The sequence below is a fragment of the Orbicella franksi genome, chromosome 11 (assembly GCF_964199315.1).
Source record: "Orbicella franksi chromosome 11, jaOrbFran1.1, whole genome shotgun sequence".
Lineage (NCBI taxonomy): Eukaryota > Metazoa > Cnidaria > Anthozoa > Scleractinia > Merulinidae > Orbicella > Orbicella franksi.
Genome location: NC_138155.1, coordinates 14407669 through 14433786, shown reverse-complemented (window position 1 = coordinate 14433786; position 26118 = coordinate 14407669). Strand labels below are relative to the sequence as shown.

Below are 26118 nucleotides of genomic sequence, written 5' to 3'. Positions count from 1 at the left end.
GTATTGTCACCTAGATTTTGTCAAGTACAATTTTATTACTTAAGGTTGTTTCTGGGCAAAATGCTTCAAAACAATATAGAAAATTCCACAACTTACCACGGAATAACCCAATCAGTGAAAATTCTCACAACGATTGGACATCAAAGATAATGTAAGAAAGGCAAACAGCATAATATAATAATCTTTTTCAGTGGAACTCTATCGGTATACTAATGCAAATGCTGCATTCTGATTGGCCGAGCTACTCATATACTATCAGCCATTGGTGTGCAGTGGCTAGAAGTCGTATGCCAAATAGCGATGTTTTCTCGTTTTTACGAAGTTACGGAAGAACATTTTGATACAAATGGATAATTGATTTTCTGAAAAGACTAAATGAAGGACATGAACTGTTTCGTGTCTTTAAAATACTAGAAAACGTTGAAAAAACTGATGAGCGCTAACACAACAGGAAATTCCAAACGACAATTCGGTCCGCGCGATTTTTCTGGAGCGCAAAGTAAATACGATGTACAAAAACAATTGGAGACTGTTAGCTGAAGAAAATTTAGGTAAGAATTGTACCAAAACAATTAGGTTATTTGCTCTCGATTTCTATGGGGTGATATTTGATTCGGCCTTCAGTCTTATCGGGTATCACTTTATAGAAATCACCTAATTGTTAAATACTACATTATACTCACAAATTCCTTGCCCCGCGTCATCATCGTCAGCTGCAAAGCCTTCCGTGGGTGGTATGATTACTTGGAAAGAAAATAAATACAGAAAAACATGAAAATGGGATCTAGCGCGACCTATTTATTAGTCTGCAGTCAATCTTACCGCAGGCTAGGAACCCTATAGAAAACGACGACACGCCCATATGCCGTGTGTAGGACAGCACGGAATGTGACAAACCCTTAGGGAAAGATCATCCGGATCCACACATGGAAAAATCTCATTTAGCTATCAATCAAATACACCTGGATAATTTGAGAACTTTTTAACAAAATCAAGCGCAATGAACTCGGTTTGATTAAATACTTATTATCTGAGATATGTTGCGCCGAACAAGAACATGTCTGGATTTTGGTCATTTCGAATGAACCTTGCGTCACCCCAGCGAGTTAATAAGTTCATCTTTCTTCATGCAGAAATATTGATTTTTACTCACCTGCAGAACAACCAAATACCGATGCTTGCATGCAAGGCTGTTCGTTGAATGAGATGGGATAGAATCGGACATACTGAATAGGTGTGGTAGCGTTTAATTTGTTAAAAACAACAGAACTTGAATCTTTGTTGCCAGAAAATACCTGAAAGGTTCCAAGACAGTATTTTTTTATCAGTTTTCAGTAACAGTGCTCTCGAAATGAACTGTTACTCACAAATAAAAGAAGCACCTATTGGTGAATTTTGACAAAACTACGGCAATACTAACACTCAGCCTGGCATAGTGTAACCGATTAAACCAAAATCTCTCTTCCCAAAGATTGTCTTAGCTTTTGTTGTGAGTAATAGATTGCCTGGTCACACTGATTCCTATCGTTTAAGTTTAACTGGTTACTTAGAAAACGTATCTTATCAGTTAAAAAAGCTTTAGTCAAGATTGAAGGTTGATCAAACAACTGAAAATGTTTCTTTCTTATTCATTAATTTGATCCAGTGTTCCGTTTGGGGCTAGAAATTTTCGCGAAGTTGGGAACAAAAGGTCACGATGTTTAAAATAAGAGTAAAACATAATGACAATACATGAAAGGCGGATAAAAATAAGTGTAAATGAGTGTCTGTGGAGTAACTAAAACAACATGTGAATTTAAGAAATAGTTAAGCGCGAAATTAATTCCAATGCCCATTGGTTGGTATCAATTTTGAAGTCTATACGAACCGTTTTGGTGACCATTTAAAGGAGTTATATCGAGGACTACTCTGGTACGGTATATTGCGCTGTGGATGGTGTCACGGTGCTGATTTGAAACTTTAAACTCAGTGGGTCAAACGCTGGTTTGTAACGACTTAGAGGACAGTTACAGAGTAGAAATTCTATGTGGAACTGCTTGTCTCATGGTTCCACTTTAGACTTGGAAAATCTTAGTATAGAGCTCAGGTATTGCCTTACGCGACGTACCCTAGTTTGTCCACCTTGCGTGTAGTTGACGAAGGATGAGCCATCCTCACTGATCGACAGGACATAGCTTGTAACCCAACTTGGATTACTTTCCTCCTGACCTTTGGTGGCGACTTGGTAAACTTCCACTGTTTCTCCTGTATTGGTATAATAACAGCATTGCTTATGATTATTCCATGTAATTTAGCAAACTTGTTGGATTTACTTCTAACATATTAAAGGAAATCCTGATAATATCCTTATCCCTGTTTAGTGACTATTTCAAATCTTTAAAATAGAACTATTGTAGGTCAGATCAGAGGAGGTGGAAGAGGTTGTTTGCTTGAGGTGGAGTGCCTGGGTATCGAACAGCATCATAAGGCATGATTTGCCTATTCTCGACTCGTCGAAATGTATATTTTCTCTGATTCCCCTTCTCGTATAAAGAGGCATCAAGGTAATAACAAAACCTAAGACAACAATTAAGTATTAAGGTGGCTCGATCGGATTTTTGATTAACGATACCGTTCAACTTTGAGCGACTAGAGCACCACCATTATCAATCCAACGGAAAATCGAACGTCACTAGTGTTCTAGAGAAAGATGAACGTTTCAAATAAGGTACATTTCACCAAGATCTAAGTTACCATAGCAACGAAATAGCGCCATACCCCATTTTACATAAGACCGAATAACTTGCCACCAGGGATAATTTGGGAAATACGACGTCGCGATCTCGGACTTGACATAGTTGTCTTAACGATGACAAAAATTTAAAAAAATCTTTAAGAGCGTTTTCGAGAAAATTACGAGTGAAGTTTCAAGGCGTCAAAATACAACAAAAACAAAGCTGTTTTAAATGTTATTGCAAACTATGTTCACAAGACTTGACTAAATGATATTCTAGTCTTAAATGAATCTTATAACGTCTAATTACCTCGAGTGAAAATCTCGGAGAAATCGCTCCGTTTGACTTTCAGAAACATTGGCTTGAATATCAACTAGTATAGGCTGTTATTTTGCTCTTTATCAAAAACTGCCCCTAAAATTCTTAAATTGGGCGGGAATTAAAAACCAGTCGATGAATTTTTTTTTTAGACTTGGCCTTCAATGAAATTAATCCATATTCAACGTAATACCGGAGTTTCAGATAAATTGAAACATTTTAAGGTTGCTAACTTTCAGCGTCAACTCAGGAAAATACGGCGATGATTTTCACTCTTGTTGTTTGTTGTCTTCATTATAATTTTCTTTTGTTTCGAATCACCATGCTATTGCACATTTCTGTATATCATGAATTCCTAAAACGCGCGATTCCTTTCCGGCGACTTTCCCGTGGCGTGCTAAAATTTGTCGAGTTAGCACTACAATAACAACAAAATATATGTCACACTTTCACTCATCTCGCGTTAACGCAGCCACGCCGAGGGTAAGCGGTGAGCGCAAGCTGGAAATCACTATGCTGTAAGTCTTGTTTACGTTTTACAAGACGTATATTTTATTGTTATTGTAGTGCTAGCTCGACAAATTTTAGCATGCTTCGGAAAATCACCGGAAAGCAATCGCGCGTTTCAAATTATCTGAAACTCTGGTACTACGTTGAATATGGATTAATCTCATTGAGGGCCAAGTCTAAAACAAAATCATCGACTGGTTTTTAATTCCCGCCCAATTTAAGAATTTTAGGGGCAGTTTTTGATAAAAAGCAAAATAACAGCCTATACCAGTTGGTATTCAAGCCAATGTTTCTGAAAGTCAAACGGAACGATTTCTCCGAGATTTTCACTCGAGGTAATTAGACGTTATAAGATTCATTTAAGACTAGGATATCATTTAGTCAAGACTTGTGGACATAGTTTGCGATAACATTTAAAACAGTTTTGTTTTTGTTGTATTTTGACGCCTTGAAACTTCACTCGTAATTTTCTCGAAAACGCTCTTAAATTTTTTTTTAAAATTTTGTCATCGTTAAGACAGCTATGTCAAGTCCGAGATCTCGAAGTCGTATTTCCCAAATTATCCCTGGTGGCAAGTTATTCGGTCTTATGTAAAATGGGGTATGGCGTCATTTCGTTGCTATGGTAACTTAGATCTTGGTGAAATGTACCCTATTTGAAACTTTCATCTTTCTCTAGAACACTAGTGACGTTCGATTTTCCGTTGGATTGATAATGGCGGTGCTCTAGTCGCTCAAAGTTGAACGGTATCGTTAGTCAAAAATGCGATCGAGCCACCTTAAACTGCCCATGCCTACCTAAGTCAATTTGCAGATATCTGCCGGCAACTCGTGGGCTAGCACACCAGGCCCGCCGGGATGAACCGGGGTTGGAGGTGTCCAGTCGTGCAAACCTTGCTGGTTGGATTGCAGACGAAGCACTGTAGTTTGTGTCGTTGAGCGGGACTCTTTCCTGGCATCCTACAAAAAGAAACAATGATGAGAGAGAAGAACTCCATACACGCTGTCTGGGTCACGTGTTCCCTTATAGGTACGAGAAGCAGGGAACCCAAACATTCGATACGTGACTGCCCCGGTTAAGTGATTTTGTTGGGCTGTCAGAGGTAACGAAAATCGACCGTTTTTTCACACTAATGGTAGTAAAGGAAACTTTTTAGTCTACCAGAACTATGGTAGAAACAATATCGTTACTTATCAGTAGTTTTACCTAAATTGCAGCTTTTAATACCACGTCTGTTTGATTTTCACATACTTTATTATCAGTTTAAGAAGGAACTTTAACGTAATTAAAGATCACAAAGTGTTTATTTGTTTATTCTCCTTTACCTGAATGAAAGAATACCTCCATCACATTTTTAAAAGCTGACCAGAACAAAGGGCTCGTCGTAGTTTACTTTTGAGAATGAGGTTACCCACCTTGACAGTCTTCCGTGTTGCATTCTCTTACTTCCAGCTCGGGACCATCGCATCCCAGTTCTGGAATTTCACAAATGCGTGTACGTCTTCTAGTTCCCGCCACTCCAAGATAGCGGCATGTTTTTGAACATGTGCTCCACTGTGCCCACTGCCCATAACCGGAAGCTGTAGAGGATTTAAAAAATATTGACGTCTGTAGTTGGTTTCCTCCTTCATTTTTTAGGGTTTCTAAGGAAACTTAGGACTAATTCATTTAAGTGTTCCCCAAATAAGGGCTGCGCAAACGTTTTGGTACGCCGTTTTCTTGTGTTGTTTCAGTATCTGTCTTATATTTATTGCATTATTTATATTATTATATAGCACAGTAGGCTTAAGTTATTGCCTTCATAGACTAAGCGTTGGCCTTCCTTTTATCCTTAATATTACGTGACTGTACGACTAAGTTAGGTAAACTATTTTGTACGGAACCTAAAGAGAACACTGCGAGAGCGACTTCTGAATCTCAATCCTGTCACGTTCTTAAAGTTCTTACTCTTCCCTTTCGCTGACCAATTGTTTAGGAGATTATTGGTTAGAGCTTGTTATGAAACACCTGACAATTGAAAGCATACACTTTCTCTATTATCCATTGAGGGTACGTACGTTAACCTAACTTATGCTGCTTGAAATGTACTTCTCTTGATAGTTATTGCTGATATGCTACTGTTCGACGAAAAAAAATGCAAAGCAATCTGGTGAAATGAAGTTTATGCTCCTTGACTACCCCTTTACAAAATTATTAAGTGTTAAAGAAAACCAACTTACTTCTTAAAATGATAGCCATGATCTCCTTTGCTAGTTCATTTGGGTCTTTGGCAATTCCCACCTCAATAATATTTCGCTTTTCCTCCGTGATTATTTGTAATTCTTTGGAATCAATCGAGCTTCCAACGCCAACACATATGGCCAAAACACCTTTGTCTACAAGGAAGACGGCGTTCTTATTCAACTCCTTAGCTGTATTGACTGTTTTTTTGTCCAAAATCACTACCACAACTTTTTTGGCGTTGGGCCGCACCTGCTTCAACTCGTACACTTTCGATACGCTTTCCAGCGCTTTGGCCAGGTCAGGATCGCCAGATTTCTTTGGGAGGTTGCTTATTACGCGAATCAAGTCGTCTTTGTTTGGGAAGGTTCTTGAGAAATCAAAGTGCGTTGTTGGCGAGGATCCAAAGACAATGACGCTGTAGTGGATTCGGGTAATGCCGTACTGCTGGATGATTCTGTTTACTGTCGACTTCATTAAGTTGAAGGTTCTTTCCGAAGAAACAGAAGTAGCGCTGAGGGCAAAGGTCAGGTCGATTTCTGGAATGTTAGCTGAATCAGAGAAAAACACAAGTGGTTTTTAGTAATTGATGTAAGTAAGGTGTGTTTTCGAGCATTGTGTGGATCATCAAATTGGGGTCCAACTCCAAAATTGGTGGCATGAAGCATCTAGGAAAACAGGGTATATGTTGTGGATACGAGGCCTGTCCATCTCAGGTATCACTTTTTATATCAGGGTCCACATGAGGTAAATTGCTTATCTTGGCTGATAACACATTATGGATGCAGTGACCTCCTAACCCCTGGTTTTGTGATCGAACTCACATCGCGGAACGTAGAGCCTACTCTTATCAAGTCTAGCTATACCAACGCATCTTTTGCAAAATTATCGGTACTTCATGGAGCAATCTTGGGTGGGAACTTTGAGAGACACGAAAAAAAAAAAAAAAAAAGACGTAATGAAGCAGAGTAAAGATAAGTATGTGTTAACCACACAGCAAACTTGCTATAATTATTTTCTGTATTTGGTGCCATACCGTGGAGTTTCATCCAACCAGGTGAATCGTAAGAACTTTGTTACTCGTATAGTGTGGAGGATGCAATTAAAGTACATGGCTTATTGCTCATAGAATCACTAGCACCGACCCATTACTCGTATCATCACCAGCAGAAAGCCACTTACCTTGAAGCGCCTTAAACATGATTGTCTCCGCTACAACCACGGGTCTCTTGGTGATAAAGTCTGGAATTCCAATATAATCACTCCTGGTGATGACCACTTTACTCATCTGATTACCAATCTGATCGACTTTAGCTCCGAATCCCACCGACAAGATAAGGACACCACTTTTTCTTAACCTAGCAGCGAGGGCAATCAGTGCATTATCGTTTCCGCGTGCTACAACATCCGACAACACAACAAATGTTTTGGTGGCATTTGGCCTGGACGTCTTTCTGAACAGTGTTTCGGCCTCCTTTAGCGCTTTCTCCAGGTCTGGAGTTCCAGGCACGTTGGCGGTGTTATTCACGGCTCTTATAAGATCTTCTTGAGTGAACTTTGGGTTGTCAAATGTAAACCTTGTGGTGACTTTACTACCGTAAACGATGACGCTGAACCTGACTTTCAGTACGCCATACCGATCGATAATGGTATTGATTATTCGCTTCATCAGAGTAAAAATGTAGTCAGAATCGATTGAGGCTGCACTTATGGCGAAGCCGACGTCAACGAGTGGAATATTGCCTGGGATTTAAACAGAAAATGTCAATGTTATTGGGATTGTACTGTTATCTTACTTTTTATAGTTTTGAATCCAATTTTGACATAGATTAACCTTTACATTTCTCTATCTACAAAGCTTAGTAGGAATTTGGCAGTTGAGCTGATCTTACTTAAGATAGCATTAAAGCGGATAGCTCAACATTTAGTATCCAAACAGCTGAAGAGCAGAGCAGTAGACACAAGTTAGACAGATAGATTGACAGACAGACAGAAAGACAGACAGACAGACCGACTAGACAGTCAAATCTGGAAAAGTCAAATGGACAGACCGAGCATTATTTACTTGACAGATATTTCTTTGATTATACAAGCAGTAAACGAGTTATAGAATTTTCATAAGATGGAAATCTTAAAATAAGACAGTAGTATCAAAGTTCAGCCTTACGTTTCAGGATCCTGTCCATAATCCTTTCAGCCAGTACTGACGGGTTGACATTCAATCGTGCAGATATAACATCCATGGGATTAGGCGAAATAACATTTAGTTCACTTCGTTCCACAGCTTCCCCTATCCCAACAGAAATCACCAGAACTCCTTTATCTTCCAGCGGTCTTACCGCTGTGGCCAAAGTATTCGGACGAGCACCAGAATTTTTGTCTGTGATAACTACCAATACTTTTTTGGCACCAGGACGTCCCACTGTTTCTTCGAAGACTCTAAAAGCTTCTTGCAATGCACCCTTAAGGAACGGTCCGCCGGTAAGGGCGGGTTGCCTATCAATAGCCGCCTTGAGGTCACTAGCACTAATGGGGAAGGTCTTGTTGAAATTAACTACCCTGATAACAGAGGCTCCATACACGATGATACTGTAATGTACTTTGTTGACGCCATATGTGTTAATGAATGTCTTGATTGTACTTTTCATAAGCTCATAGGATTGCACCGAGTTCCCTGATGTCGCACTCAGGGCAAACACTAGGTCGAGTTTTGGTATATCGGGATCTAAAAAGAAGGATAAAGAGAACAGAAAATAAAGTTTTCTGAGTGAAGAGTTACTAATATAACACTTCACATGGTGAAAGGAGATCAGTTATGACAAAGGACGTGTATCAAATCGCAATTGAGACAACTTGCCTACGCAGGGTCCATTGTTACAATCTACAGTTTCCAAGGCGACTCCTGTGCAGTCAGCTCCGCCGCCCGAGGGGGATGGTTTGCTGCAGGTTCTTGTTCTATTTCGTTGTCCTGGTCCACAAGCGGTATTGCACGGGAGCATTGTCCATTGAGACCATTTACCATCAACTGTAGAGAGGAGAGGGTGGTGAGTTCGAGAAACGCGAAAACCAGTACAAGTATTTATACTGCAATATTACAGCTCTTCTTAATTCCTGCAACATTAATAGATTGCACCCCTATTTTTGTTCAAAGGTCGGCGATCGTGATCCGGACCAGTCTTTGAAGGAGCAGGATTGCTCTTTAGCGCCGATTCTTGATGTCAGTATCTGCAGCATGAAGGGACCCTAAGAGTTGTTAAACCGCCTTGAATTGATGGGAGTAGTTCCATCAACTACGCCCAATACACTGTCACAGTTTCACCCATTTATATTTCTAGGTGGAGAATAAAGTGTCTTGCCCAACTGACACGATGCAATGATCGAATGATATTAGATCTCCATCTTTCGGTACTAACCAGAAGGTCAACCAATTAAAGAAGCTTCTATTTAGCGTAGCGGAAAGATTATAAACATAGCCAACAGAGGGGATAGGTAAATTTCTTCATTGTAGCCTATACATCACTCAATCCCGACTTTTTTTACTGCTATGAAATGCTCTTTTTCCTGTTTCATATGGAGGTTTTTGTAGTAACAATTAACTGATTGACGTTATTTATGGCAAAAATCAACATCAAAATCAACATTAGAGTAACATACTTGTACAAGTTTCTTTGTTACAATCTATCGTTTCCATGTCATCACCCACACAATCATCTCCACTACCCGAGGGGGGTGGGTCGGTACAAGTTCGTGTGCGGTTTTGTTTTCCTTTCCCACAAGTAACACTACACGGAAAAGTGGTCCATTGCGACCACTTGCCGTCAACTACATGGAAAACAACATCATTAAAAGTAGAAAACAAAGAAACAAAACAAAAATAGTGCTGAGACAAAGTTCAAACTGCAATCTCTTAGCTTGTCTCAACTACCAGACGTTCAAGGAGAGACCATTTTGTAAGTTAGTCTTTTAAATTGCTGCCTGTAACCCATGTTAATTTTCGCCAATCGTAGCTACGCTAGTTCGTCTGTCGCCTATTTTTCCTCCGTTGGTGTTTACTAACCTCACCGAGTTGGGAAATCGTAAGGAAAGAGACAAAAATGTAACTCCGTTTTAGAACGCAGGCTCGTTTTTATAACATTTTTTTTTTTTTGCGGTCAGGCTAAGGTTTATCATGTACCTCTCGGGCACTTTGTCATCATTATCTGACTCTTTCCTCGACCAACTTCCGTTGTAGACACACAGATTTAGCGATTGAATTAAAAAAACAGCTTCGTGTAAGAACGCTCGAAAGTGGCGCGATCAGAGACAAAGAATTAAGCGCAAGAAGTACAACGGCACAAAGTTTGTACGCAATCAGAGTCCAGGATTCTGAAATGGTTTTGGAACAATTGCGATAAGACATTCTGTGCTTAGGGGCAGTTACGCTATTATCGCTGACTTTCTTCGCGCCGATTGTCAAGCTCGGTTTACGCGTGTCGCCCCGACTGACCACTTCCGAGCATTGTGTCAAGGGGTCAATGGGAGCAAACGTAATCGTTACATAAAAAATGTTTACGCTGTGAACCTACTTAACCCTTTAATTGGCAAATTTACCCCCAAAAGCCCTGTTTTTTTACCGTTTAATCGGTGTTAGCTGCCACGACCCTAAATTGCCTCAACTTCGCTGAAAAAGCGATTTCTTACCGAGTAGCAAGATTTTCTTGAGGATTAGGTATTCCTGATCCGATTTTTTTCCCTAGCCCTCTTCCTTTCCTTTTTTTCGCCCCTTTTACTCTTGCTAGCTTTTGCTCTTCATATCGTTTCTGCCAGCCGTAAGATGTTCGTTGTTGATTATGCTTAAAGTCTGGAAATGGAACCTTGATCGAATTTAGGTATAATGGGTCATTTTACCACCAATTTTGAACCAAAAACTGCTCACGCGTTTTTCAGTTAGGTACGTCAGAATGCGTGAGAGGCGCAGTGGCCTCATGGTTAGTGCCCTCGTTCCCGGGGCGAGCGGTCCGGGTTCGAGCCCTGACCGGGGACACTTTGTTGTGTTCTTAGGCAAGACAATTAACTCTCACAGAGTCACTCTCCACCCTGGAGTGTAAATGGGTAACGGCGAATTGTTGGGGAAACCTAACAAATTGCGGGGGAGTCACCTGCGATGGACTAGCATCCCGTCCAAAGGGAGTAGAAATACTCCTAGCCGCTTCATGCTACAAGAAACCGGAATAAGTTCTGGCAGCTATGAGCCATTCGGCTCCAAGGCTTCACTTTTTACCTTCAAATGCGGTTGATATCCAAAACGGACAGGTGTGCGGATAGATCTATCCTAGCTCTATTATCTGCTTATCAAGATTATCTATTGACGCCTAAATTGATGAAGTGGTACAAAGTGCATGACCCCTCAGCGGACGGAATCGTTCGCTTGCCATTTTAAGATATTCCAATCATTCGACTGTCGCGATAAAATCAGGAAAAGCAAGTTTTTTTTTTTTTACCTGGACAGGAGAAGTCATTACATACACGGTTTTCCGTACTGGACCCAGGACATGGTTTTCCGCCATTGGAAGGGGCTGGACTGTCACAAAGACGAGTTCGGGATTGTTTGCCACCCCCGCAAGTCTTGTCACACACTGTCCAGTCGGCCCATCTCGACCAGCTACCATCCACTTGACAAGTACAAAAAGAAGAAGAAGAAGGGAAAAAAAAAAGAAAGAAACAGTTAACATTAACCAGTGGTCGGGCATTTGTTTGACTGTATTACTGTAGTGTCAACAGACAGAGTGGCAGTATTAATTAAACTATCGAAGCAAAAGCGGTGAAACTTATGAGAAATTGTTGCGAGTCACCATAAAAAACCTCACCTGGGCAGACGTGGGTGTTGCAGTCTTTAGATTCCAATGTCTTGCCAGTACATTGTTTGCCACCAGGGGACGGAGGCGGACTATCACACTTACGAGTCCTGACTGATGTTCCTCCTCCACAAGATTTGCTACATGCTCTCCATGGAGTCCATTGAGAGAAACCGCCATCAACTGGGAGAGAAGAGCAAAGAAAACAAACCACAAAGGTTAGCATCACAAACTAAAAACAACTTTAGTTTAAGTGATGGCCGCCTCTGGGCTTTGAAAGCGCCTTTAAAAAGGACTAAAATAAAGTTTAATTTGAACGACTAGTAGATTTTTACTAAAACAATTTGATTATGAGCCCGAGATTTTGATGCGTGGTAGTTTACTCGAGCGAACTATAACCCGATAGAAATCTCAGGTCATCGCGAGTTGAAGTCTTTGATAGCGAGAAATGTATAGAATACCTCTGATTGTAATCTCGCTTACTTGGACAGGCTCCTAAATTGCAGAATCTGACCACTGAGGGGTCTCCCGCACATCCTGCTCCGCTGTGGGAAGGCGGTGGATTGGTACATTGCCGCGCTCTCGACTGTGTCCCATCTCCGCATGTGGCACTACACGATGACCACGGAGTCCAGTCTGTCCATCCACCATCCACTGCCGGAAACAACGAAAAGACACTAACGTTTTGTTGTTTATTGCAGGGTCAATATTTTGAGAGGCTCGGTGCCGACGTGGTGGCCGACGTAAAGTTGGAGCCAAAGAACACACCATCTCACGATCAAACAAGCCTGATATATTTCTAGAGCGTGACTTGGAAGTACTGGCGATATCAGGTCAGCGACTTAATTAATTTCACGGGAAATAAATACAGTGGAAAAGGCTTCTAATTATATAATCTGTCTTACCTGAACAGGCTCCTAAATTACAAGCTTTATTCTCTGAGTTATCGCCTGCACATCCTGCTCCGCTGTTGGACGGCGGTGGGTTGGTACATTGCCGCGTTCTCGACTGTGTTCCATCTCCGCATGTGACACTACATGATGACCACGGAGTCCATTTCGTCCACCCACCATCGACTGAAACAACGAAAAAAGACAATACCGTTTTGTTGTTCTTCATGGTGTCATTATAAAGGGAGGTGCAATGACAATGTAATGGTTAGCGGGCTGGAATCCGTATCAAGAGGCACAAGGCTGGGCTCCGGCATTATGTTGTGTCTGTTAGCAACGCACTGGTTTTTTTGTAGGTGTATGAAAGAGGACCGGAGAATTAAATTAAAATACCTTTCTCGCAAAGCTGAGAGGCATCTGCCTTTTTACTGATTCATCTTAACGTTAGCCATTCTGAAGTATAGATGGATTTTTCTCTATTCAAAGTAGTTTTGTTAATATGTTGGTCGTTTATCAGTAGCCCGATTCAATGTAGTAATTTGGAAGTTATCAGTTAATTGTTTTCTTCAGTTTAAAAACTGCCATTTCAAATCACGTTTTGTCCGTTTTGCAGTGATGATGGTCGGCTGCTGGCTGTTGCATTAAACGATGCGGTCAATTTGGGTTATTGCAAAATTGCCGTGATTTAAGGTCTTCCTAAAAATTATCTTTCCTATTCTATTCTATTCTATTCTTTTCTTATCTATTCTATTCTATTCTATTCTATTCTAATCTATTCTATTCTATTCTATTCTGTTCTGTTCTGATCTGATCCGTTCTGTTCTATTCTATTCTCTTCTATTCTGTTCTGTTCTATTCTGTTCTGTTCCAGTCTATTCTATTCTATTCTATTCTATTCTATGCTATATGTAATCGTACCTTTTTGATACACTTCGGCGTCCTATTGAAAGAGGCTAGAAACGAAACCGCACAAATCGCACAACTAAACAAGCCTGATATGTTTCTTATACGTATCTCGGAGGAACTGGCGATATCAGGTCTGTGACTTAATTAACATCATGGGAAATAAGGGCAGTAGAAAAGGCTTCTGATTAAAATCTGTCTTACCTGTACAGGCTCCTAAATTACAGGCTTTGTTGTCTGTGTTATCGCCCGCACATCCTGTTCCGCTGTTGGACGGCGGTGGGTTTGTACATTGCCGCGTTCTCGACTGTGTTCCATCTCCGCATGTGGCACTACATGATGACCACGGAGCCCAGTTTGTCCACCCACCATCCACTGGAACAACGAAAAAGACAATATTGTTTTGTTGTTCTTCATAGTGTCATTATCATTGTTTTGTGTCCGTAAAAAAGACACTTCACAGTGCCTCTCTCCGCCCAGGTGTATAAATGAGAACTGGATATATATAACTCAATTAAAAGACCGTCCACCCAAGCCGAGTGCAGGCAACAATCCCTCTATTTTCTGAGTCCATCATATGTCAACAGAGATTCCTTTAACAGTATTTTATTTTGTCTTCTCCCATGAAAATTTTCGACGTTCATCTGTCTTCCGATACAAATTTGGTGGTTTGTTAGCTGTCAGTGTATTTTTGGTTCGCGTTTGGAAGTTGTCACTTCGATCAACTTTTGGCCGTGTGGCAGTTTTTTATTTATAATGGTGGTCTACCGTCTGTTGCATTTAAAGACGCATTGCTATTTGTGTTATCGCAGGATTCCAGTATATTAAGATCTTGCTGAATTTATATCCAATCGTAACTTTTTGATACGGTTCTGTGGCCTACAGAGCAAGTTTGGTGGAGCCATGATTCGTATGTGGGGCTTGAAGTTCCAACTAAAAATTGGAATCGGGTAAATCACCGGGAACCGACGGCTTTCTAGCCGAGTTTTATTCCCAGTTTTGGAGGATAGAAACATCTTAGGGTCTTCCTCGAAAGTCTTCGGCAATCTTCGAAAATCTTCGGTAATCTTGATATGTTGCAAAAGCGTATCTGGAAGACACCATTAGATACCGTACCCAAATTCGACAAATATCTGGCGATATCAGGTCAGTGACTTAATAACACGGGAAATTAGGACAGTAAAAAGGCTTCTAATTACAATCTGTATTACCTGGACAGGCTCCTAAATTGCAGGCCTTGACATCTGAGTTACGCCCTGCGCATCTTGCTCCGCCGTGGGAAGGCGGTGGGTTCGTGCATTCCCGCGTTCTCGACTGTGTTCCATGTCCGCATGTGACACTACATGTTGACCACGGTGTCCAGTTTGCCCATCCACCATCCACTGGAACAAAGAAAAAGATAATCTTGTTTTGCTGTTCGTCACAGTGTCATTTTTGTGGGAGGCTAGGTGCCGACTTAATGATTAGCTAGGGTCTAACCATATCGATCTCAGGCAAAAATCAAGCATATTTTCAGATAACTGTTGCATGTGAAAAATTTACATTGTACAGAAAAAAACATTCAGAGTATTTAGGTGCTTTTAATGAATTTAGACTCTTTTTCAGTTGTGTTCTTGGCGATCGAATGCTAAGTATATACATAACCCGAATTTACCTACCTGGACAGCTTTGAGTATTGCATCGCTGCTGCTCAGTCCCTTCTCCAACACATGTTCTGCCACTATTTCTCGGGGGTGGGTCAGTACAAGTTCGATTACGTGACCTCATCCCTCCCCCGCAGGTCAAACTGCACGTAGACCAGTTGGACCACTGAGTCCAGTTACCATCAACTGTTAATTAAACATAACGAATCGCTAGTGAGGCTATGGTTTACGTTCACACTTGGTACCAAAGCACGGTGCTTAACTACTACTACGATTCTCGCTGGGCACTAAGAACTAATACCAGATTTCGGGCACAGTACCCGTACCCAGGTACAAGGTCGAGACTTCGCATTTGGAAATGGTACTTAGGCCTTTGTGGTACCCATTGTTTGAAAGCAACACTATTTTGTTTCAGTGCGCAGGCACCAGTGCTCGGACACCAAGTGTAAACACAGCCTATGTCCGCTCGTGTACGTAAACGTCTAAACAAGTGTTATTTTTATACGCTCGCGCTTTTTGTCCACGCGCAGGTCCTGATACACACATAATCGACATGAACGAACATCGTTAACGTATATTTTTATAAAAGATCTCTAAAGCTAAAGTTGAAACGAATAAATCTCCGTTTGCTTCTTCTTGTGTGGAAGGTGTAAACGTGTACATAGTTAAACCCTGACAGCACATTGAATAATCTGCATACGAATAACAGGAGAGGACAAGCTATTTGTCAACCTTCTTGCAGAAAGATAACCTGCTGGATTCTCAGGGAAGGAGATTTCACCTGCAAGCAGCTTTGCCATTCGATAATTCAGGAAATTTCAGTTAGGACAAACTTCTAGTCCCTAACTGTCACAATCAGGAACCCGCTGGGACGAAGTTCTGGTGTAGTAAGTGACTGCCATAGCCAAACAGAACTTTGAAAAAATTGCAAGAAGGGCAACGGCTCTTATCAAGCAAGTTTTGAGTTTTCATTTTTCTCTTGTTTGGTGCAATTAGACCTCTCTCTTACCTTTCGTTACTATAATTAAATTGTTTTCATTGAATATGAATGTTAAAAGGAAGTGAACAATGTAATTGTAAGTAAGTGCAATAGTAATGTTAACTAGTGGTAGAAGTTATCAAACTGTTAGTAGATATTGTGTTTGGCGTTTAAATGTACGTGAAAAATGTAATACTAGAAGGGTAAAGAATGTCAGTATTATAAGTAGAATTCATCTGTTATATGTTACTGTACGGTAAGTGTGCGTGGTATTGTCAACTAGCAAGTTATGTTAACACTGCAAGTGATGTTAGTACAAAAACCTACTTGTGCATTTTCTATTCACACATTTCTTTTTCTCCAGTGCAGTGCCCACACAATTTGCCCCACCGCCGTATGGGGCAGGATTGTTACAGTCCCGTGTCCGAGACTTCGTCCCCTTGCCGCATGTTTTACTGCAGGACGACCAAGTCGTCCAATGGCCCCACTGTCCTTGAACTGCGGGGAAAGAAAAATGTCCTGAAATCTAGCCAGGTGTAAGAAATAACGGAGATCACGAGCTTGCGCAAAAATGACAAGTCTGAGCAAATAATCTCAACATAGAAGATCCCTATGGAATAAGTGTTAATAAAAACATATCAATGCAAATAAACTTAACGAGGTGAGAGTCCCCACAAAGACAAAAATAAATAAAAATTATTGAAAAATTTGCAGCAAATTGTTAATACAGCTTTGCAAATTGCAAAAAAATCTGTGAAATACCCTTAACGAAGACGCCTGTCAAATATAACGACCAAAAAAGAAAAAAAGAAAAACAGAAAAAAGAAGAAAATGACAACAACAACACCAGCAAACAAAATACAGACAACAACAGCAACAACAACAAACTCGACAGTGCAAAGCAGCAAAACCAACAAACGAAAAACAATAATTATTTTAAATTCTTATCTTGACCATGGTCAACATTTTACATTTCCAGAACTTACCAGGACAGTTATTGCGGCAATACCGGTCCTCTGAAGAATGTCCATTCTGACATGGCTGGCCTCCAAACGCTGGAGCGGGGCTTGTGCAATTTCTGTGTCTACTTCTAATACCAGAGCCTTGACCGTAACACTGTTGGGAGCATGCGCCCCAGCTAGACCAAGCCGACCACTGACCATCGATTGGAGTTGGCGCTAGAGGTGAGAGAAGAGGGAAGGTCTCACTGGCCATGTCAAAAAGGTTGGGTTAGGCTTACGTTACACCATGTAGAAAAGGCTACGCAACGGCAGCTGTCTTTTCTTAAAGGAGATTTGGGGCTAGGTCACGTAAATGTCAAGTCATGTTTAAGACCTGGGTCAAAAAAGTCACGACTTGTTTGAAGGGGCTCACAACAACAACAAAACTAACTGTGGATGAAGCAACAAAACCGACAGATGAAAACTGGTAATAAATCAAATAGGCTTCTTAAACCTTATCCTGTAACTATTGTTCATTTATATATTCAATTTGCTTAATTTATTTATGACACGCGACCCCACAAGTTGCAAAGCTTAAATGCTTATCGCAATTAAATAAACTTGTTGAGCGATTTTCTTTCTTACCTTAGTTGAAGATGAGCTGTGGGGAACTTAAAATTCTCATTGCCAAAAGCAAACCAATCTACATCACGGACATCGTTTTTTTATTTGAAAAAGTAATCCTTGTTGGCTCATCCCAGGTTTTCACGGTTTGTGTTTTTACTTGCGTCTAGTTTAAGAGTATTTTTGATACCTGTTTTTAATTAGCCTATCATCTTCTGCCATACCCACTCAAGTATTTAATTGGCATCATGGATTCTCTTTCGTTAAAAAGAGAAAAAACAAACAAACAAACAAACAAACAAACAAAACAAAACAAAACAAAACAAAAAAACATAAGGTAAGATATTAACCTTCAAATCAAATCACAATACCTCCTCTAAATAAGATATTTTCATTTGAGCCGCTGTGAAGAGTCAGGTTTTCCACGAGTTGGTAAAAACCAAAGAGTTTTGGTCAGAAATGCGGTAAAGATCAGTTGTCTGAACAATTTAGTCCAGATTGGGAATTAACATTTGAACCTTACATAAGCAGAAAAGCATAACTACAAATCATAATGACAACTTTGAACGAGTAAATTTCTGGAAAAGATCAAGTCTGGAATAAGGTTGGGATTTTGGTGTTTTGTCCAGAATATGCTTCCAAAAAGCAGCAGAACAGTCCCTGATCTACGGTACGTGTCTCTCGGAGACCAGTGACACACCCATACCTAACAGTCCCGTTCTTGGCCTGTTGCTCATAACAATATATTTTTGTTGCATTCTATAAACTTTCTTTGGAACTAACTCAGGATCAACTCTACCACTCAACTTTAGCGAGAAAGTGCCAAAGTTATAAAATACAGCATGTGGTTTTCTGTCATTTTTGTCTCGGTATAAAGCTGTAGAAGATGTGTAGATACCATTTTGACAGCTCGCTATGTCCACTCGCAAGCAAAGATGATTGTCACCAGGAGTAAGCGGTTCTAGTGGATTAAACAGCACATATCGAGCTTGTACAGGTGTGGTCATGTTCGTAGTTTCCACCTCATCACCAGCGAAGAGAGGGCCAAAAAATGCCTGAAAAGGAAAGCGCACAAATGTTTCATCAGTAGTCAATTGCTGGTCTTCACTGTCATGCCATCATTAAAAATAATTTTAACCCTGTAACTGAACAACCTCACAAAGATTTAGGTCTGTGCGGTTTATCGTACGCCTGTTATATGGAGAAATGTTTCATTCAAATTTACAGAGCTTTGCATGGTGACACCATGTTTGTGGCTCTCGGAGGGGCACCGGTGTGGCGGTCGTAAAGTAACAGATCTTACTACTAAAACAAAAAGTTATTTCTTTAGAGCTTCGACACATCGAAAGTAATTTTTCCTCTAAGTTAAGGACTGTTCAGCTAAGTAGCAAAAACTGAAAAGGAAAGTCATCTTTTGACCCACGCGACAGCCTTCTCTGGTGGCCATTTTAATGCCACGAAACACAAAGGGCTTGGAAATTCAAACTTATTCCATTACAAAACGAACAATCTTAAAACATCTAGTTCTTGGAGGTTCTTGCATTTAGGGAAGCTAAAATTTCGGAAGGATCGGTAATTTTTATTTTTATTTTGAAATATGAAAGTGTGACCTGAAAACCGGCTATACTACCTACATGGCATGACGTAGAATCAATAGCTCACTTTAAAAAAGAGCGATGGAACGCGTGTCAAGTCCAGAGAAGATAAAGGAGGAAAAGCCTTTAAATAAAGGGCAATCTTCATTCTTTGTTCGAGGAAAAATTGCTAGCAAAAGGCCTTCTTCCGTAACTTCACATATTCACTGTTGTGTTTCTCCCAGTCTTAGAGGTACCCTATCTTCTCTTTTATTATTAACTCATGACTGACTTAAAATTACCTTAATATTTAACGTCCCTCTAAAGATTGCAGTGCGCGATATTTGTTGATTGTTTGCGTGAACTCAAACAATCTCATAAGCTGTTCCGCTGATACTCTCGACCAAGACCATGACCCTTTTTTAGGTGACCCACAGTTTCTCAAAAGTTTCTCTGACTCTAGATCTGTGTGATACGTAATAGATTGACAAGCAGTAATTATTTTACCACAGGGTGTGATCCGTTAACGATGTAAGAAAAATAGACACCATCCGTACTTGTCTTTAGGTAAAATTGAGTAACTGATTTTGTCGTGCCTGGTTTCCCTTGTATAGAGACTTGGTCTACAAACATTACAGCACCTTCAAACAAAACAGAATGAATATCAAAAAACAATACCTCTGCCATGTCAAGGTCGCTCGTTCGCCGCCGTTTTTTCGTTCGTTCAGTTCGTTTCGTTTCGTTCGTTCGTTCGTTCGTTCGTTCGTTCGTTCGTTCGTTCTTCCAGTTGACATTATATCTTTATGTCATACAATATATCTTTATGATATGTCAAGGAGCCTTTTTATAGCGTGTGTCAGACAGTCCAGGCACCACCGGTGTATATATCGGGGAGTCTACACTACAGGCTACCTTTATATCGATGTAATTCCACATTACCTGTGCAGAATTAACCACCAGTCGAGACTGCACTTTAATTTCCACAGTATTGGGCCTTGATTCGACATAATTTACCTTTTTCCTAACGCTTTCAGTGACGTCTTAGGAACTCAATCCAGCTGTGAGACGAGCCACGAGATAGCATATTAGTCCGCACATTACACATATTTTGAGTACGGTAACAGCAGAAAGATTTTCAATGGTTGAATCCTTGAAATGATACATTGTTCGCTCGTCTCAACATCCTATACCCCGGAGTTTTAGCAAGTCAATCTAGCTTTAAAACGCCACTGTTTGTTCTGACCTCTCGTACAATATGAACTGGTATTTGAAGTCTATAAAGTTACTCACCTAAATCGACCTCGAGATATTGGTGTTCATTGATATAACCCGCACACCACACATCATCGCCATCAAGCACTGGGAATCCAGGCCCCACGCTACTCGAAGATGCAGTAAACTTTGCATTGCTGTTGGAATCGATTAATGAATTACAACCAGAACTTGGTGCTGAAAGAAAAAAACAACTGATTTTGAGTACATACGTTATTAAAGAGAGTTAATGTTACATGATGTTAATGGAATATACGTAAAGCTTCACTTTATTGGGAACCTCAATATATAGCCTTCATGGAAGAAAAAACGTGAGAAAGTCAGTTCTTAAATGATATGTATATGCCACCCTTGTAGTTGAAGAACCTCTTTCCATACACTTGAAAAATCTTAACTTGATTTGAACTGTTTCAGTTAATGGTTTGGGTTAATTCGCTTAATTTCAGTAAACACTATTCAACTTACAGAATTAAAGTCGAACATTTTGCGTTTATAGTGGAAAAGGCCTCGAATTTTCTCACACTACTTAACTCTTCCTTTAATTTCCTATTGTAACCTACCCACAAAAATTTTGTCAAGGGTTTTTACCACAGTGTTTTTACTTTATTTGAGCTTTTTCTAAATTCGTAGTATTTTCCGAGAGTATCAGAATTGTCGCCATTTTGCAGAAGCAAGGTTGTAGCCGTGTCCATGTACATGTAATGATAGTAAAAAATGAAAACTCTTCCTTCCTAGAATTAAAGAGCATTCCTAAACGAAAATTTAAGCATCCAGAAAAATAAGCAATACCGGGTAATACTGATGACGCAGTTGAGCCCCTCTATTACGAACACTCAGGGGAAACGAACAATAGTTCGAAATAGCGGGAGTTCGAAATAGCCTATAGTCAATGAGTGAAGGGCAAATCCAAGAGAAATGGTTTTGAGTTCGAAATAATGGGGAATTCAAATAACCGAACTCGAATAAGCGAGTTCCAACTGTAGTATAAATCAACAGCATTCGCTTTAAACGCTGCTCAAGAGGTTTTTGATAACAGACTCAGTTGAAGGTAAGAACCACCTTTTGTGGTGTAGCATGCGCCAATACCAAATGAAAGTCATGTCCACTACCTTTCATTTGAATGCGTCAAACTTTTGGATTTGTTCCAGGGACTTAAAATTAAAATACGCCTTTGTAGCAATACCACATGAAAGGACTGCTCGACACACTTAATTTGAACGTTCACATGTTAGAGTTTCATCCACAGCCTTAAAGCTGGAGCCCAGAATCTTGTGCAGCATTAAAAACATTACAACATGAAGGCACCTAAACATTACGATTTCATCTAAAGACTGAAAAGTTGAAACACCCTGTTACGCACGATAAACATAATAGGGACCTTTAGCAACGCAGATTTTTCCGACGGCGACGGCGATCGGAAGTCAAATCATTTTCCGGTAGACTTCTTACATTTCGGCAGGAAGCCGTCCTCTCTCCGCGCGGACGTGAGAACAGCGAGTTTCCCGTTGTCCACAAAACGTGAGTACATTTTTTGCCTTCATGCATGGAGTTACTGGTCGATAGCGTTCATGGAAATAGTCTATCACTTATAAGCATTAATGTTTCATCCAAAGACTTAGAAAGAATTATATTAATTTATTTAGCTGAGGTTTGAAATGTTGGAATGGGAGACTCTGTGTCATGGAAAACAATGCTATTTCCTTCAGTGAAACAATTAGCACACGAAGGGCTCAACTTGTCTGACATAGAAAACTAAATACTATTCACAAGTGCTTTTACAAGTAAAGCGCAAACAAATTAACGATGTATTCTCACAAATTGAGCTTTTAATCAAAAATGCTTACTTTTCTCTGGTTTCCTCGTCTTAATAGCTCACTGCGAGAGTTTATTTAGTCAAATTTTTCTTTTTCGTTAAGTCTTGCCAAGTGTTTTACATTTCTGAACCTAATATTTTTGAGATCTTGCCTGGTAAACGTGACTTAAAGAGGTCCTAAGGCACAACGATACGGAGACGGACATAGAATCTAAGAAAGAGGGCCCATATTTTGTATAGCAATGCTTTTTAAACAGGAGTTTATTCAATTTCTGCCAAAAAAAAAAAAAAAAAAAAAAAAAATGCCATTTAACAGATTTCGTGCAAGAATCCCCTTTGTCACTTCTTAATTCTTGGTAGATAACAAACAAAATATCAGGCAACACAGGAAAAATTACCCTGAACGAAAATTTTGCGGCTTTGTTGCGAAAAATGACTGATATTTCAAGGTAAAGTGTCTATTTAATATAATATCAGTGATTGTCTAGCGAGGATAATGTGGAACAGATAAAGGTTTTGGATGTTCATAGTTCTCGCGTACAGGCTCGTAAAATAGACAAAATACCGTTCACCAAATATGTCTAACGCATTTAAGAAAGGCTGCTAAATAAGACTTTTATTGGAGATATGAGGCCATGCATCAGAATTTTGTTGTCGCGTGCTTTAAAAGACCAATATATTTTAATGGCCAATACGAAAAAACACGGGCAATGAAAATAATGACTTTTGTAGCTTATGTGATATTTGAAAAATCTTGTTCGCTAATTCAATTAAAATGATCAATTAAGCTACAATACACTCTTTTACATAGATCTTTTGACAATTTTTTTTTTTTTTATGAAAACCAAGCTGAGCTGTGTCGTTCAGTCAAATCAAGATTTATGAAAACCTTCTCACCACAAATGTAATATCACAAACACATTAGGTATTATACTAAATGCAATCCCTCCCCTGTCTGCCAATGTCTTTTCAATTTATAATGGTTAGCCTTCAGATGACACGGACCTACAAATTGACTTAGGAGAAGTAATCGACCTATGAGAAGAATGGGCATGTCCGTTTATTTAGGTCTAACGTGGCAAAATCTGTTAAGAGCAGTATATTCCTGTTTACCAAGTGAGATCAAGTATGTCGCTGGAAATGTTCCAATGATAGTTCCAACATAAACCGAAAAGCTATCTTTAGTCAGAAAAAAAAGAAGTAAATTAGAAACGGCCATAACTTTGAACGAAATATGTATGAGTTGACAGAAACATTTATTCTTTTCCGGGGGTTATTAAACAAGTAATAATAAGGGAAAAATTTAATTAACTTTTGAAAGGCCATGCTAAGCCTGGTAAGAGTTTTTTAAGTTAAATAACCCGCAAAAGCAGCCAAAATCGTGAACCATCAGTTCATCGTTGAAAGCATTACAACCGAAAAAAATAACAAATCACTTTTGATGCCAAAAATCCCTGCGATGTGCAAGTTGCTTTCCGTGAAGAAAAAAAAAGGTGTAAAACTGATCGGAGACATCAAAAAAAGAATTAAAACACTCTTACCTGAATTGTAAGGGTTGTGATAAGTACTTCTTGTTTTTCCTAGTATTGTTAAAAGTGACAAAAGTAAAAGCCAGTTCCCACAACGGGAAAGCATTTTCAACCCGTTAAGCCTAGTCTTCGCTAGCAATATGAGTCTTAGCTCCGCACTGTACCAAGTTCTTTTCGTTCTGCTAATACTGGCCCAGAGAGCCTTAAATGTAACTTATAAAGATTTCCTTTGTTTAGCTAACCACATTCCATACTTCGAAGTGTAAATTTTTGTGACGTTAGTAACGTGACGTCATTTCTTTACTGACATGGAATACTGCCCCCTCTGTAGCGGCTTTCAGTGTGTCGCTGCAGCATTATTAATCCATCGGTAACTATACAAGACCAAAAGAAAATGTAATTTTCCATTACAAGCAGTCTTGCAGACATTTTTCAGGTAATTTTTACAAGATCGAAAAGCCGTAATTTTCGATAATTTTCCGGTTCGTGATTACTTAGTCCATTGAAATTTAGTCGTTTACAGATAATTGATCTTAGTTATCAAACAATGCATTTATCATAATCGTTCTGGCCTTTATACCAGGCTACGTCCCGTAGAAAGTTCATCAGTGCTTATGATACAGCGTCAGTTTAAAATCTTGTCAGATAGTAAAACGCTTGCATTTCTCATGTACGGAGGGAAATGAATGGACACGAGTCTTTATGGCACGTGTGAAAAATGGCTACCTGAAATAAACCCTTTGCGTGAACTTGCGAAATGCCGGGCCAATATTATACAGCAGTTTCTCGTGGGAAAGAAACTCGGTTTTTTGTGCAGTGTTCAGTCGTTTTTCTTTACAATGTCTTAGCTTAAGCCCTTGGTCTTTGGGGTTCTTTGTACATTAACTCAAATTTTGCTTCAGTTGGCCGCAATTCGTGAGAACTAAAAAGTACCAGAACGTTCTTCTCCTAATGCGACCTAACGTTCACGGTTGAATGATCCCAAGTAATTAAGTGTGTCACCTGGAAACCGTACTAACCAAAGAAAGGAAACCACACTAATCGTATTCAATTTTTCAGAGACTCGGCAAGACTTTATCAAAGAGAAGTGACGAACTTCCTGAGTTTTGTAACTAGCATGTATCTCGCTTAATGGCCAATAAATAATTTCCCTGCAGTACTTTTATTCCCCAAGTCGTGGCTTTTTGGTTTGTGTTTTTGTCCCTCTCTTTAACCTGATATCTTAGATGCAACTTTTCTTTTTGCCTTCTCAAAAACCATAATATCACTAGCCTTTTTCCTCCGTCTTGGGGGTCGGTACAAGGTGGCCTACCCATATATACAGTTTATAAAGGCTATGCCTGGTTGTGAAAAGGTCTGAAACTGCGTCGTTACCGCGAACCACTAGACGAACTACGAGACCGCAAATGAAATAAAGTTGTACAGTGAATGGAATTTAGGAATAGCTTTTAGCTTAGAAGGCCTGACCAAAGGGTATGAAAAACAATAAAGTTTCAATAACCATCCTCCAGATACTCAAACATTCCAAACTTGGGAGGAAAATGTAAATCGGGCTTAGTAAAGAATATAAATAAATCAGTTATTAATTATAAAGTTTTATCGTAATTTTATCTCTTCAAGTTTTGATATGATCGGTAAAACTGTATAAGTCATCTTATATTCCTAAGATTTTAATACTAAGGAGGCTTCTTCGAGCGAAAAACTTGACCTAAAACTTAGTCCTTTAATGGTTGAATAAACTAAGCTGATGATGGAATTGCAAAGAAATCTTGCAGCATGATATGAAATACCGAGATATTTCCCATGTAAACTATGTAGACATGATGAGATTGCAAAGAAGTTTGACCAAATCTTGTATGGTTTAAAATCACCGCGTTATTTCCCATGCAAACTATGTAGCCATTAAGCTAAGTTAACCGCGAAGAAGCGGAATTATTAAACGTTTCGAATGCTATATATATTTTGATCAAATTAGTTACATAAATAATCATGGAAATTTCCTAGAATGTTCCATACATGTTGTATTGTTTACAGCTGGCCTGAGTGAGACAATAGTAATATCAGACTAACGATATACTTTTGGTCACGTTCGGCTCACTTACACAAAGTACTCGACGGCGCTGATAACAGTGATTGTTTTTTCATATTGAATTCCTTCTTCTTCCTTTCAACTTATAACAGGCCTGGTACTTCACGAAGGAAGTGAGAAAACGTGAAGTAATATTTTGATGCTCCCGCAAGGCAAAGTAGTTTGGGATGCTTCGTTCTGAGTAAGAAACTATACTGGCGTTTCCTTTGCGGACTCCAGAAAGAGGTTGAGACTAACGCAGAAGAGGGCGGCGTAATCCCTGCG

The 26118-nt window shown here is 39.7% G+C and overlaps 1 protein-coding gene across 5 annotated transcripts in view; it reads right to left on the bottom strand.

The window, feature by feature from the left end:
- LOC145460274 (coadhesin-like) overlaps positions 1–25313 on the bottom strand; it is a 31019-nt gene extending 5706 nt beyond the window's left edge. The window contains exons 1-23 of one of the 5 annotated variants that reach the window (XM_081445024.1): positions 23778–25313; positions 20442–20600; positions 19659–19792; positions 18476–18632; positions 16999–17190; positions 16340–16510; positions 15049–15219; positions 14602–14772; positions 13595–13765; positions 12503–12673; positions 12081–12251; positions 11610–11780; positions 11244–11414; positions 9418–9585; positions 8621–8788; positions 7931–8488; positions 6946–7506; positions 5763–6314; positions 4959–5123; positions 4341–4502; positions 2108–2244; positions 1154–1295; positions 684–743 (exon numbers count right to left, since the gene is read on the bottom strand). In XM_081445024.1, coding sequence (XP_081301150.1) covers positions 684–743; positions 1154–1295; positions 2108–2244; positions 4341–4502; positions 4959–5123; positions 5763–6314; positions 6946–7506; positions 7931–8488; positions 8621–8788; positions 9418–9585; positions 11244–11414; positions 11610–11780; positions 12081–12251; positions 12503–12673; positions 13595–13765; positions 14602–14772; positions 15049–15219; positions 16340–16510; positions 16999–17190; positions 18476–18632; positions 19659–19792; positions 20442–20600; positions 23778–23871 — 4777 coding nt within the window. In that variant the 5' untranslated portion in view covers positions 23872–25313. The other 4 variants (XM_081445025.1, XM_081445026.1, XM_081445027.1 and 1 more) reach the window with 4 other exon arrangements.
- Positions 25314–26118: the final 805 nt, after the last annotated feature.